This window comes from Nannobrachium achirus (assembly GCF_963921795.1).
Source record: "Nannobrachium achirus genome assembly, chromosome: 13".
NCBI lineage: Eukaryota > Metazoa > Chordata > Actinopteri > Myctophiformes > Myctophidae > Nannobrachium > Nannobrachium achirus.
The window spans coordinates 60943570-60959415 of record NC_137833.1 but is presented as its reverse complement, the minus strand read 5'-3'; the positions used below and the strand labels follow the sequence as shown (position 1 = coordinate 60959415).

General features: G+C 40.5%; 1 protein-coding gene across 1 annotated transcript; it reads right to left on the bottom strand.

The window, feature by feature from the left end:
- Nucleotides 1-1360: 1360 nt before the first annotated feature.
- On the bottom strand, nucleotides 1361-14919 carry LOC308297087 (glutathione S-transferase P-like). The gene is made up of 7 exons (XM_080740490.1): nucleotides 14804-14919; nucleotides 11836-11871; nucleotides 6393-6499; nucleotides 6168-6255; nucleotides 5210-5313; nucleotides 4062-4163; nucleotides 1361-1672 (listed from the first exon to the last, which is right to left on the bottom strand). Coding segments are annotated over exons 1-7 (627 nt in total). The 5' UTR covers nucleotides 14805-14919; the 3' UTR covers nucleotides 1361-1483.
- Nucleotides 14920-15846: the final 927 nt, after the last annotated feature.

Here is a 15846-nt window from a genome sequence, read left to right as displayed (position 1 = left end):
CATTTCCGAACGCACCCTTCGAATACACTCGGACTGAATCACCAGCAGAAAACACTTAACTCTCCCTCCACTGAAGAGCGGTTTCAATTGTGGGACTGGACTTAAAGTCAACACTTATTCCATACAGACAGATGCTGAGTCCCACGGACTATATAATATACAGCATTCAAATAGCATTACAATGCAGTCTGTGTTTGTGGATACCTTTATATGGATAATGTGCAATCCAATACCACATTTGCATTTACATCTGGCTGACAATCACAATGTGAGTCATGCAGGTCACCTCCAGAACTGTTGACTGTGGCATTTCCACCTGACCTGGCAAGTGGCATGCATGTTTCCTTATACCAGGGGTCTTCAACGTTTTCAGGCCGGGGACCCCCAAACTGATGGGTAGATGGAGCAGGGACCATCTAAAATACGACATATTTTTTATTTTAAACATGTACAAGTTACAGCGAGCAGGGTGGGCCGTACCACTACCATTTCTAAACATACTACTTATTAACTGAGAACCAATGTCAATAATATCAACAATCTGTCAATTGCATAGTAATCATGTATTCAAGCTATTCAAAATGGATAGAATCATGATTTATTTGTTTAACATAAATGTGAAAAATGAAAAAAAAAAAAAAAAAACATTTTTTGAAATCTTTTTTTTTTTTTTTTTTGCAATAATTTCGCGGACCCCCTGCAGTACCTCCGCGGACCCCCTAGGGGTCGCGGACCCCCTGTTGAAGACCCCTGCCTTATACCATACATGGGCAACTGGTGGCCCCCACCTTCACTAAATGCGGCCCGCAGGTTAATATCAGAATGCTGATATATTATTGATTTCAGCTGTTACAATTCCAAACATGCAAACATGACCATTTTAATTACTTCAGACTATCTTAGTAGCTAAATGACTAGTATAGTAGTACTAAAATGTATTTTTTTAAAGAAGCAAAAATAGCAGATCTACAAGCTCAAAACGCGTCGCAGTGCGACGCGTTTTGAGCTTGTAGATCTTCTATTTTTGCTTATTTTGTATGAGATACTAGAAAGACAAAGTAGAACGTAGCAAAATGCATTGTGGCCCTCTGGAGTGAAGGTGGAAATATAGTGGCCCTCGCCATCATCAAAGTTGCCCACCCCTGCCTTATACAAATAAGATATCCTGATACAGCTCACATTTAATGCAAGGAGTAAACAGGGTTTATTATTGGATAAGAAGAAACTACAGGGCCAAATATTATGAACCTCGTGGCTATTTTGAATCCAATTAGGCTATTCCTAATGTAAATATTCAACACATGTGGTATTTGTAAAACAGTAGGAAGTACTGACACACAAGTTATATGTATTTGTTTATTTTTGCAGCAAAACTGTACAATTATTGAAGTGCTCTCTCCACCTAATTATATTAAAGACTACGTAGAAAATGATCATTTGCCCTACTTTGGTTCTTGACCTTTTTCCACGGTCAAGGAAGGATTCATTGTTTGCCATTGCCATTTATTGGTAACTTTTTATAAGCATCAGAGTCGAGGAAGGTCTTGATTTTAGGGCGGGCTGACATCTTTTCCACAAAGCCCTTCAGCGTGGGGAAGGTGTCCAGGCAGGTTGGGCACAGCACCAGGAGGTTGAGCAGGAGATCAAACAGGCTGTAGTCAGCATATGAAATCTGGACAAGGATATAATCATGATTGATTTATTCATTTCCGCCAGTAGAGGGCCCCCTTTGCCAGGGGTGGTTCACTAAGACCACTATCTCTCTCTGACACACACACTCACACACACACACACACACACACACACTCACACACACACACACACACACACACGCACACGCACACGCACACGCACACGCACACGCACACGCACGCGCGCGCGCACACACACACACACACACACACACACACACACACACACACACACACACACCTCTTCAACTTTATTGCGACCGTAGGTCGCATTTATTACCAAAACCTCCACGGGCTGTCTGTCTGTCTGTCAGTGAGTGAGTCCGTCACACTTTTGCCCTGCTCATATCTCCACAACCGTTGCCCCCATCCATGCCAAATTTTGCACACACACTCCTTGACTGCCAAACTACAACCTCAAAGGACCCCCGGAGCCCCAGGGACCCCCAGGTCCCTGGGGGACCCCCAGATGTAAAAAATTACCAAATGTGCTCACACGTCACACGTCACACTTTTTCCCTGCTTATATCTCCGCACCCGTTGACCCCATCCATGCCAGATTTTACACACACACTCCTTGCCTGCCAAACTACAACCTCCAAGGACCCCCGGAGTCCCAGGGACCCCCAGGTCCCTGGGGGACCCCCAGATGTAAAAAATGACCAAATGTGCAAAAATGACCAAATGACCACCCCAACGGGGCTGCTCACGGGGAATTCCCGGGGACCACCGACTCCTGGTGCTCCAGAACGGATGCAAAAGTGGTGGCGCCCCCAGTGGAGGACCCCCTGCCACTGCAGCGCACATAAAATGCCGTAACTCGGGCTAGGAGCGTCCGGGAGAGCCGGGGCCGGTACCTATTCGTCCGCCAAGGCAACGTGGAGACCCCACCCCTCATTTCTCACATGGCCCTATTCTAGCGCCACCTTCAGGCCGATTTTTAACTCATCCAGTGCCAAAACCGAACATGTTCGGTTTTTTAAAACGTATTACATATGCCAAAACCGAACATGTTCGGTTTTTGAAGAAAAAAAAAAAAAAAAAATGTTTTTGAAAAAGTTTTTAAAAAATTTTTTTTTTTGGACCCCATCAAATCTAGTGAACATGATTTCAATCGCGATTTTGCATGTTCCACCCCCATACAACCCCATCTAACATACAGGGCAGCCATGTTTGTTTACATAACATGTAAAACATAATGGCGATTATCTCAAGAATGCCTGAACGGATTTCCAATCGGAATTTTTTGTTTGAAAGCTGTGAACAAACTGCACAAATCCACTCCAATGCAATCCAGGATTTTTTAGAGCTCATTCTTCTCTGTTTTTTTCCCATGCATGAGGTGTGCAAGGTTTAATCATGGCTAAGTTCACGAAAATAAGGCTTCTAAAATGCTTGGTAGCCAATAGCTAACTTCAAGCTAACTTCATCCTCTTCCTGTACATGCACAAAGGAAAGTGTTCAGGCAAGTCATGGCTGCAGGGCTTCTGCATATACCAGCATATCTCTATGGGATTTTCTATGGCACCTGGGGCGCCCTCTAGTGGTGAACGGGTGGCACTAAAAGAGTTAAAACACATTTTTGGACACTGCTCCTACAGTTTTTGCCCTAAAATCACGAATATCACTACACAGCATGTCTACACTCATGTCATCAACATGGATCAGGAAGATTTTGGAAAAACAAATTTTTGCCCTATTTGCGGAGATAAGCCCCCTACGGTCGCTTATCTCCCGATTAGGGAGTCTTACTGGTATTGCACATTTACATTGTGTATAGTATATTATGATATTATGTAGCATGTAGTAGGGCAGTCACGATTATGACATTTTACATGACGATTAATTGTCACTCAAATAATTGCGATTAACAATTTAATTGTGTTTTTGTCGTTGACAATTACATTTATGGCTTTTGGCTTTGAAGTTGCACATGGCAATCAATCATGACACATATACTGCTGTGCTACAACTGGACAACTGAATTTCCCCCTTGGGATAATAAAGGTATCTATCTATCTATCTACATAACTTAAATATACAAAGAAATTACTGACATATTTGACAATTTTATACTTAAAAAAGAACATTGATAGTGGAAATAGACAATCTACAAGAGATTGTAGATCGATCTGCTATTTCCACTACTTTTTGAAAGTGTTTGAAACATTTCTCAACATGGAAATGGTTATGACGATTATGCTAAATAATTGCGATTACCTCAAATAATTGCGATTAGACGATTATGTCATAATTGTGACAGTCCTAGTATGTAGGCCTATGTGTGTTAGACATGTCCACTGTCCCATACCCCACAAAAAGACACATTCATCTGCAGACATTTTATCAAAACAATTGCAGTCAGTGTACCTTGTCCCCGACCAGGAATCCACTGTTGTTCTTGGCCATGAAAGCTTCACATTTAGAGAGGTGGTTCGGCAGGTCCTTAATGAATGCATCTTTGCCAGTCTCCTATAATATTAGGACGTCACAATCAATTGAAATGACAAATTAAGTCATGATTAGACTACCGTTTCTACTTCACTTTATAACACATTATATGATGCATCACCAGCATATAACTACAACTATTTATTACCTGCACAAAGGTTTTTTAATTTTCCTTTTTTTTTTTTTACATATACATAATATACTTTTTATTGTATTATTCATTTTGCTGCCTATCTGTCTTTTAATTCAAATTCACCAATCTCACCAAGTACAATTCCTTGTATGACAAAATACACAAAGCAAAATATATGGATTTCTGGTTCTGTATAGATCCAATATCCATAGTAAACAATAGTATGTGCTATGAAAGTTCAGATTCAGGTGCAAGACTCTTCTACTACAAGACGTAATATATGGTCACAACACACAACATAAGAACATAACAATATACAGTGGAACATGGGTCTTCAACAGGGGGTCTGGGACCCCTAGGGGGTCCTCAGAGTTACTACAGGGGGTCCTCCAAATCAATGTGTGATAGAAACCTTTTTTTCCTGCTATTTTATTATAACCACTTGAACCCTAGCGTCCATATTCTGAGAACTTTAGCCAAAAATAGCCGATCTACAAGCTCACAATGCCTCGCAGCGCGAGGCATTGTGAGCTTGTAGATCGGCTATTTTTGGCAAATAAGTTTGGTGTAGATGGGAAAAAGAGCAGACTAAATACAGAGCGAAAGGTCAAGTTTATTATATTGACGGTTTGAGTGGTTAAATATCTGAAAACACAAATTGACATGACTCCAAAATACACTGACGATTGTGCTGTCAAACAATGAAACTTTATGGAATCTATGACAAGGCTCTCTCAACTAAGGGGTCCTTGGCCTGAAAAGACCCCTGCAGCAGAACATATTCCGAATTTGTGGTCTAGAGAAGGAATCGTGTAGGGTCATGTGGTCATCATGCTAAATCACTTCAAGGATGTGCATGATGCACAATGTGTTTACATTAGTACACATGACTACAATTTAATCTGTTTCCTTAACTGTGTGGATTCAGACTTACATATTCTATGAAGATCATCTTATAATATTTCATCCGTAGGTCCTCCACACCATCGTTCATCATGTCAATAAGGGCAGCCTCTCTGACATCTTTACCATAAGCACCTGAATGGGAAATACTAGTTTTAGCAAACTGTTATGTGTCTTATTACTGTATTCATGACAAATAAAAAGGAAACCAATTATATTGAAATTAGAACTTAACACATACGGTATGTCACTTCTTAATAGATGCTATACAATTTTGCACTATTATGGGGTTGGAAGGTCTGCAAAAGTAAATACTGCATTGTAATGAGAAAACGTATAGTAGCATCTAACACTATACAACATGTTAATTGCGTACTCAATTCGTCAATGTGTATTTGTCCCAGAATAAACCATCCTATGTTTACATTTTGAGTAAAATATTTTTCTGTAAAATAATTTGACCCATGCCTTGTGGGCAAAGCACTGCAATCTAAGGCGAGGTTTAATTAAAATGATTTTGGTTATGAATAAGCCAAGGTGATAATAGAAGCATAAATATTTGTTTATAGGTTTGTAAAGAGATAATATCTCTGCTGTTGGGCCAAAACCTCCAAAATGTTCATTTTCAGGGAAATGAGCTCAAGTGGAGTTAGGAGGTTTTGACCGAAGGGCTTTTCACTACTTTTCATTGGTTCAATATTATTTTAACCAAGACACAGACGTAAAGGGTGTTCAATAGCACATATTTATGAAAAAAAGGGCCAATTGGGATAGGGTTAGCTAGTTTGGCAGAAAGTGTGGAGTTAGGAGGTTTTGTCCCAAGCACTTTTTACTACTTTCCATTGGTTCAATATTGGTGTTCAATAGCCCTGATTTATGCCAAAAAATCTAAAAACTAAAAGATGGAGTTAAGGGGTTTTGGCCAGACAGTGATGAATGGATTTTAACCTGCATCCTACATTGCAACAACCTGTCAAATAATACATTACCATGATTGCGACCCAGGTGTCGCAGAATGGCATTAGACTGATACAAGACCAAGTCTCCGTCTTCAAATTTAGGCAACTGTCCAAATACCTAAAAGCAAAGGACGTTTATTTGTATGGCACATTTCATACACAAAGGCTTTGTGAATTTGAACAAACACGTTAGAATATCTTTCACAATTTAAAGATCCAACAGAAGACATTATAAAGCAGACAGCATCAACTCACACATGTGGGTTTCAGGTCTCCCTTCAGCCACTCGTCATAGATGAGAATATTCTCTTTCCATTCCTGGCCCTGATCGACCAGCATGATCCTCATAGCGCCACAGCGGCCTGAGACGCACAGGAGAGAGAAACACAACACATTAGTCCAGGGTTTCTCAGACAGCTGTTTAGAACAGTGGTTCTCAACCTTTTCAGGTAGCAACCCCCAAAATAATTATATTTGTGGGGAATTGTAGGAGTTGGCATTACATTTAGTTTGACTCGATCTATTCCATTGTGAAAATAGCCGATCTGTGAGCATGTAGATCAGCTATTTTCACAATTTCCGCCTCTAATATTTGACAATTTGACCAATGTTTGACCAGAGGTACTTAAAAGGTCTTTAAAGTCCTTAAATTGTCACTTTAGAAATGTGCAGATACCCTGCATACACTTAAACTGTATGTTGGTATGTTGGTTTACTGTTGAGTGAGAAAACAATGTTGCACAGTAAGTTAATCATCTGGGGACCCCCCCAAAATAATTTGGGAACCCCTCTGGGGATCCCGACCCACAGGTTGAGAACCACTGGTTTAGAACGGGGTTCCTCAAAGTGGGTACCGTGATGCAAGTCTAGGGGTGCCTCAGAATACTTTGATAATATTTGGAATGTATCAATATCACTTCAGTTTAACCACTGTACTTAGTAAAACAGACCTGAGTTGCACTATACTTGGTGTGATCCTTTTCAGTCTATAGTACACCATTTGGGCTATATTTTGATTGTCTTAAGTATCAGCTCTTATCTTAACTTAAAGGCCTGTCCAGACTGGTTCAACTATAAAACGACGTCACTCGCATCTTCTGAAAATACCCCGAATTAGAGTTCGGAAAGCTGCACGTCAGAAAGTCAGAACTCTCAAATGAAAAGTTTGGTGGTCGGAGACAGTATGGACAGGCCTTTAAGTTAAAGGAGTAGTTCACCCCCAAAATGACTTTTTTTCTATTGATTACTCATGCCATGGAGAGTAGAGTTCAATAATATTTTTTGTTTTTTGTCACATTCATAAGACAAAAATTGTATTCATTCAAGTAAATTTACACCCATTGATTCCGGATGGGGACCCGTTTCGAAACAGGTCCCCATCCGGAACGAATGGGGGTAAATTTATTGTTATCACATTTTTGTCTTAGGAATGCGACAAAAAACCAAAAATATTATTGAACTCTACTGTCCATGGCATGAGTAATCAATAGGAAAAAAAAGTCATTTTGGGGGTGAACTACTCCTTTAACCCTTAAGTTCTGTTCGGGTCATTTTGACCCGTTTTACATTTTCATTTGAAAAAAAAAGGTAGAAGTTTAAATTTTTCCACCTGAAACTCACTGGCCTTAAAGATTCTTCTGAGATGAACGTGTAGAAAAAATATTTTTGCACTACACCCATGCTACACCCCCCTCATATTTTTTGAACCTTAAGTGCTGTTCGGGTCATTTTGACCCGGAAGCACATAATTATGCACAGAAATACACAGTATTGTGCCAAAACACAGACACACAGCCCCCCCCTTCTAACACCCCCCTTCCGAAGCCCCCCTGTCTGATTTTAATTTTTTCCTATAAGCATGAGCAATATTGCCCAGTATTAAATAAAGTAGTTTTTTTTTACATGAATTCCAGCTAAATCAGTAAAAACGCCTAGCTCGTTCAGTGTTTAATGTGATATAGCAAAGCAGAAATGCAAAAATTTACCATATATATCATATGAATTGTTTGGTATTGAGTCAAAGTCAATGTATCATGATTATTTGTTAAGTTAAATTTTATATTAGTGTTGTTTTTTTTAAACCAAATATCCCCCGGGTCAAAATGACCCGAACAGAACGAAGGTGTAGTGAATCTGAACAGAACTTAAGGGTTAAGGCATAAGAGCTGGTACTTAAGACAATCAAAATACAGCCCAAATCTCTTCACCAACAATAGCAGATCTACAAGCTCACAACACGTCACAAATGTGACATAAGTCATGGACAATTAAAAGAGAAGAAAAAGGGAAGATGTTACATCATAAGGTCTGAAAATAATGTGTTCTATGAAGGTGTCATTGTGACATACAGCAACACAACCAACCAACATGTGCAGTTGCGCACGTGCCAGGCCACCAGTCTATGTTGTTGTATTCCCTTCCTTTCTAAGGTTTGTATGTTGTCAATACTTGGTTGCCCTCACTTTGATGGAAACCAAATGGTAATTTGAGAGTATTTAATTTCTATAACAGACGTCTTCAACAGGGGGTCCCGGACCCCCTAGGGGGTCCTCAGAGTTACTACAGGGGGTCCGCCAAATCTTTGTGTGATCATGTTTGATCACTTGAACCCTAGCATCCCTATTCTTAGTGGAACATTAGCCAAAAAAAAATAGCAGATCTACAAGCTCACAACGCCTCGCGCTGCGAGGCGTTGTGAGCTTGTAGATCAGCTATTTTTTAGCACAGAGGTTTGGTGTAGACTATGGAAAAGAAGAGCAGAATAGTAGTAGTAGGTAACTAGGTATTGACAGTTCAAACGGTTAAATATATGAAAATACACATTAATCCAGCCTACACAGATGATAGTGCTGTCAAATCTAAATTGTATAAGAAATAATCCGTGTACATTTTTAAGCTGCAACTATACGATATGTAATGGGGGTCCCTGCTTCATCTCTCTCTCAGAGCTAAGGGGTCCTTGGCCTGAAATGTTGAAGGCCCCTGTTCTATACACTGTAGAGTTATGGTTCTATAGCATTAAGTATATTAGTACGGCTGGGCCTGTATCAGCCAGGGAGAGTGTTTTCTGCTGGTGTTTCAGTCAGAGTGTATCAAAGGGTGCGTTCGGAAATGCGCACCGGGTGTGTGCTCAGTGTAGTGAGTGCCTAAAACCCAACCCTAATCCTAACCCTAACCTCAGTAAAACTATGCCTAACCCTAACCCTAACCCTAACCTTAACCTCAGTAAAACTATGCCTAAACCTAACCCTAACCAGAACTGGTGCGCATTTCCGAAACACCAGCAGAAAACACTCTCCCGTATCAGCCAATCACAGATTTAAACACCAAAGCGTCCCACCTCTCTCCAGACAGTGGGCAGATGAACTTATTTTAACCGACTATAACAAGACTGAAATTGGGGTGATGGGGTTGGATGACCTCCCTGGATGTCGTCGTCTCCCTGCCATCTTTACCACAAGCATCTTTTCTTTTCCCATTTTAGCTCATCTTTAAGCTCCTCTGCATTCACTGTCAGGGGGGTCGCACCAAATTCTGGGCCCTGGGTACACCGAGTGCCGCGCTGCGAGCTGTTATACCGGTATCTGCTATTTTTGAAAAACCTATGTTTCTATGTCAGTGGTGCTCAAACTTTTTCATGTCAAGGACCCCCGGAATGAAATGTATTTGGCCACGGACCCCCATCTCAAAATATTTCGTTCCAGGGACCCCCCAGAAGCAAAATTTGAGTAACAAATGTTCGCTTAAAAAATACATATATTCAAAGATTTGCACACATTTTCACGACTTTTCAAAAATAGCAGATCTACAAGCCCCCCCAGCGCGGCACTTGGTGCCACGCTGTGAGCTTGTAGATCTGCTATTTTTCAATAGCTAAAGTATAAAATAATTCCAGGCCCCTCCACCCACCTTGGGTCCTAGTAACTCAGTCCCACTTCCCCCCCTTGTGACGCCCCTGTTCACTGTCACACTAGCAGTGATAAAAGCTACACAGCGACCAAGCTTGACAAGCTACAGTACATTGCTGCAGAGTTGCCGGTGAAGTGTTGCACAAGCCAGTCTGTGTCAACAAAAAAAGGTAGCTTTAAATAGCTCATGGAACTGCAAGAATGAAGAATGTTTCTTTCTGTTAATGAATGGAGCAGGAATCGTGGAGAGAGAGGAGAGGAGGGAAGTGGAAACGCTGAAACAAAAACAAATGGTTGATTGATGCTTCACTGCGTCATTGGGGCACAGAAAAATGTTGAAGCTCAACCTTTTGGGGGTAGCAACTTAGCAACAAGTGTCAGTTTATAGCAGGGGTCTTCAACGTTTTCAAACCAAGGAGTTGAGAGAGAGATGAAGCAGCAGGGACCCCAACAACCTTTTCGTAGATTCCATATACAGTAGTTTCATTGTGTGACAGCACAATCATCAGTATATTTTGGATTCATGTCAATTTGTGTTTTCAGATATTTAACCACTTGAGCCGTCATTACCTAATAAACTTGACCTTTTACTCTGTACTTGGTCTGCTCTTTTTCCCCCCTACACCAAACCTCTTTGCTGAAAATAGCCGATCTACAAGCTCACAACGCCTCGCACTGCGAGGCGTTGTGAGCTTGTAGATCTGCTATTTTTGTCTGCAGTTCTCAGAATATGAACACTAGGGTTCAATTTAATATAAAAAGGATTGGAAGATTTGGAGGACCCCCTGTAGAAACTCTGAGGACCCCCTGTTGAAGACCCCTGGTTTATAGCGTCATGTCGCTACCTTCCATTGAAAATGACTTGTAGCCTGTTGCTTCGTGGCCTGGTGTATGATGCATGTGAATGGTGGATGATCTGCATCCGTGCAAAACTTGCGGCCATCAGGTCGCACAGTTACTATGAAAACCTCCACCGGCTGTCTGTCAGTCAGTCAGTCCCTCCGTCAGTCCGTCACGTCACGTCACACTTTTGGCCCTACTCTTATCTCCGGCACCGTTGCCCCTATCCATGCCAAACTTTGCACACACACTCCTTGGTTGGCAAACCACAACCTCCGCCCCTGATTTCTCACATGCCCCTCTTCTAGCGCCACCATGAGGTTGCTTTTTGCAGTGTGTATACATGCGACCTGCCGGTCGCTTACCTCCCGATTAGGGAGTCTTACTGGTTGCTAGCTGTGATGTGCGTTTATTTTTTTATGAATGTTGAGGATGGTGGGAGCAGAAAGCTTATTTTTCAAACCCAGACTTGTAATTCTAAAATGAATATTTAAAAGGAAATTTGTTTTTAATAGATTGATCTTAAATTGGTCAATATAATAATCAGTTGAGCTGTCAAACAATGCAACGTTCGGTCATCCAGCCTGGTGGGAATAACAATCAGCTCCATTAAGCTACAAACATTGTTAAAAGTGATCCAATAATGAAATCTCAGCTAAAATGTAGGCTAGAATGCCTCTCATGTTTACATTTATTCATTTATATATCTATATTATTATATTAACCTGATAATAAAACAAAACAACTATTAACAATTGTGACCTACTTTAAATTATCCCTATTAATATATCGTTATATTCAGATGCATTGTATTGAACTGTCCAAAAGTGCTGAAAAATAAAACAAACTGAACTGAACTGAAGTAAGCTAGACTAGTTCACTTAGTTCAGAACATGCCTTTAAAACTTGTTTCTTCTTTTTTTACATAGTTTACTATATTGTTCACATACCTCGTACTGGAAAGTATGTGATGGTGTATGGAGGCACTGTGGAAAGAAAGACATGGACAATGTTAGAGACTAGAACCTGCCAACTAACCTGCCAACTAACGACAACAAATTATCAATTCACTTGGGAAAAACTGAGTCCATCCTCTTTGGATGAAATCATAACCTCAAAAAAGTCGATAACTTCACAATCAAAGTGGGTGACAAGGTCATAACACGAAAAAACGAAATCTCTTACTTAGGATGTATCCTTGAAGCTAATCTTTCCAGTGAAAAGATGACTTCTAAAGTAATAAATAAAATCAACCAACAAACTCGTTTCCTACAGAGGATCGCCCCAATGGTCAATTTCAACACACTGAAGACCATAGCTGGTGCAATAATCCAGCCCCTATTTGACTACGGAGTTCACGTATGGTATCGTGACGCCCCACAAGCCCTTAAAACTAAACTCCAAACAGCCCAAAATAAACTAATTAGGGTCCTGCTTAACCTTCCCTATCAGACTCACCTCACCGCTACTCACCAGTTAAGGGTGGCTCAGAGTAGATGACAGAGTACAGCAACTTGCAATGGGCCTGGTGTACAAGATACACTACACCACTATGATACCCAAGTACCTGTCAAAATACTTTATAAACATTAAGGATGTCCATAATTACAACACCAGAGGCAGCGCCACAGATCACTTCCAACCCAGAGTCAAAACCAACAAAGGGTCAAACTCGTTTTTCTGCTATACCACCAAAATGTGGAAAGCCTTACCGAAGGCCATAAAGGAGTGTGGATCACTAGCATCCTTTAAAATTGCCCTGAAAAACCACTTACAGGCAGCAGCCGTTCGCAACTGGTAAAAAAAAAATCACACCCGTGTGAAGTGGAGCTGTGTGTGTGTGTGTGTGTGTGTGTGTGTGTGTGTGTGTGTGTGTGTGTATTGCAGTTGATGCTCAGGGCAGGCTAGACTCAACGGCACCTCTCTGGTCACCCAGGATCATGTGTACCGATTTTTGTGACATTTGACGAAAATATGTAGGAAAAGGAGCAAAAAGTGTGTTTTGGAGAAAATTCAAGATGGCGGAAAATCTATCCTGACGCAAATGGGCGTGGCCTATATGGGGAGATGCGTCTTGACCCAAGGAATCCAGGGAAAAAATAATTTTAATTTTTCGACCTACGGTTCAAGAGTTACGAGACAAGTAGGCCGTTATAGCGCCACCATGAGGCAGAGTGGAAATGCTTTTGGGGATTCGTTGAGTATGCCACCCCCGACCTGTGGTTGAAATTCAGTGTTGACTGGACCTTTTGTTTGTGATTTATGGCTATTGTTTGCAAAACGGGCCCCTCCCGCTAACTTTGGAAGCCCGTTACGAACGAACGGAATGGACTATCGCAATATCCCTTGAGTATGTTCATTGCATAGGTTCATAGATCATGTGTACCGGTTTTTAAGACATTTGAAGAAAATATGTAGGAAAAGGAACAAAAAGTGTGTTTTGGAGAAAATTCAAAATGGCGGAAAATCTATCCTGGCGCAAATGGGCGTGGCCTATATCGGGAGATGCGTCTTGACCCAGGGAATCCAGGGTAAAAATAATTTTAATTTTCCGACCTACGGTTCAACAGTTATAGGCCAAAACGTAAACTGGGCTGCGCCACCATGAGGCCAAATGACACAATTATTTTTTATTTAATCCTTGAAATCATTATGAACCTCCTCTCCAAGTCTTGAAACTCTAGCCCCTATGGTTTGCGAGAGACAAATAATTGAATGTGAGTTTTTGCGATTCCCATTATAAGTCAATGGGGAAAATTAATTCACTAATAAATTAATATCAATTAAACTATTGAACCTTTCTCTTAGCAAGTTACTAGCCCACGATTCCCGAGTAAGCCGGTCGATTTGACATATGGCGCGAGTGTGTGGTGGCAAAACTGTGGGACTAGTAGCGTGCCGAAGTTTAGGAAGTTCAGGCTACATACACACAGACACACACACAGACAGACAGACAGACCCACACTGCCACGTATAGGGAGCCTGTGCTTCACACAGCTCCAAAAAAAACGAACCTAGCCCAACCCTACCCTCCCCTGCCCCTTCTTTATACTGTTTGTTTAGACTTACTGTTTTCTTTTTTGTTTTTCTTTACATATCTACTGCATAGTAGCCTACTGTGTTCTATTTGTCTGTCATTCAATGTTATATGAGATACTTTAATGGTTTCCAGTGGAAATAAGCTTAGTCTTTTCATGGATCTCCTTTTAGTAGACCTTGTACCAGTAAACTGTACCGTCATGAAACTGTACCTTTTCCTATGCAAACTTCTAATAAAGTCTTCAATCAATCAATCAATCAATCAATCAATCAATCAATCAAAACTAGGGCTGTCATGATTATGACATTTTACATGACAATTAATTGTCACTTAAATATTTGCGATTAACGATTTAATTGTGTTTTTGTCGTTGACAATTACATTTCTGTTTGGCTTTTAGGCTTTGAGGTTGCACATGGCAATCATGACACATAACCTATATACAAAGAAATGTTATACTTAAAAAAGAACATTGATAGTGGAAATAGCCGATCTACAAGCTCACAACACGTCACAATGCGACGCGTTGTGAGCTTTTAGATCTGCTATTTCCACTACTTTTTGAAAGTGTCTGAAACTATATTAACATTTCTTAACATGGCAACGATTATGACGATTATGCAAAATAATTGCGATTACCTCAAATAATTGCGATTAGACGATTATGTAATAATTGTGACAGCCCTACTGCCAAGTTCATGTTACATTAACAGAATCAACAAAATAAAATATATCTACTGCATTTTGGAAGTAGGCATACAGTATGACACTCAATCAGAGGACTGCATTTCCATAGTACCCTTCAGTTCTACAGATACAAATGGCAGCCAATAAATGGATCAAATGAAGCGTTTAATTTTTTAAGCCATTCAACTCACTTGTAAAGGAGGAAGGAAGCTGTATTCAATGTCTGTAGAAAACCTACAGGGTGCAGCCAAGTATGAGGTCAACTGTTGACGACGAGAATAAAAGGGAGATCTGGTTCCAGTTCCAGATCTTGTTCCTCTGATTATGGGGATTTGCTGAGTCACTGTGTGAATGACAGAATAATACTGACAAGACTGCACCCTCCCCAAGTCCAAAGGCGGAGCTAATAGGCCAAGTCTTAATAGTATAATTACAATACATCCATGTAGAGCTATTGAGATTATATTTAGCAGGTTTCCCTAAAGCTTTTTTTTTTTTTTTATAATGAATAACAATGAAAAAGAACTGTAGATCTTAATAGTTGACACAAAAATATTACTTTTAAGGGCAGTTTTACCTAGTCAGAGTTGACCAATTGAATTGGACAGGACTTAACTGTCCACATTTAGGCTATGGTGTATTCGAGTTGAATCCCATGGACTATAAACACACCATTCAAATGCAGTCTTTATCTGGATACCTTATTTGGACAATATACAATCCAACACAACCTCTGCGTTACCTCTGGCTGAATTTACAATGGGAGTCAGACTCGGACCACCGCCAGAAATGGTGATCACATTTTAATACAAGGCATAAATGCAATTTATTATTCATTAGAGCAGGGGTCTTCAACGTTTTCAGGCCAAGGACCCCCCTTAGTTGAGAGAGAGATGAAGCAGGGACCCCCACAACCTGTTCATAAGATTCCATATAATTTCATTGTTTGACAGCACAATCATCAGTATTTTGGATTCATGTAAATTTGTGTTTTCAGATATTTAACAATATTCAATACTTAATAAACTTGACCTTTCACTCTGTACTTGGTCTGCTCTTTTCCCCCTATACACCAAAGCTCTTGCAGAAAATAGACGATCTACAAGCTCACAACACCTCGCGCTGCAAGGCGTTGTGAGCTTGTAGATCGGCTATTTATCTGCCATTTTAGATCTGCTATACAGTTCTCAGAATATGGACACTTGGTTTCAAGTTGTTAATATAAAAAGGATTG

Bases quoted from the DNA above. Each gene is read 5' to 3' on its own strand.
- LOC308297087 (XM_080740490.1), bottom strand. The intron at 6,500-11,835 runs GTATGTGAACAA...TGTGCGTCTCAG, and splicing joins CACATACTTTCCAGTACGAG to GCCGCTGTGGCGCTATGAGG. The intron at 4,164-5,209 runs GTAAGTCTGAAT...CTAATATTATAG, and splicing joins AGATGATCTTCATAGAATAT to GAGACTGGCAAAGATGCATT.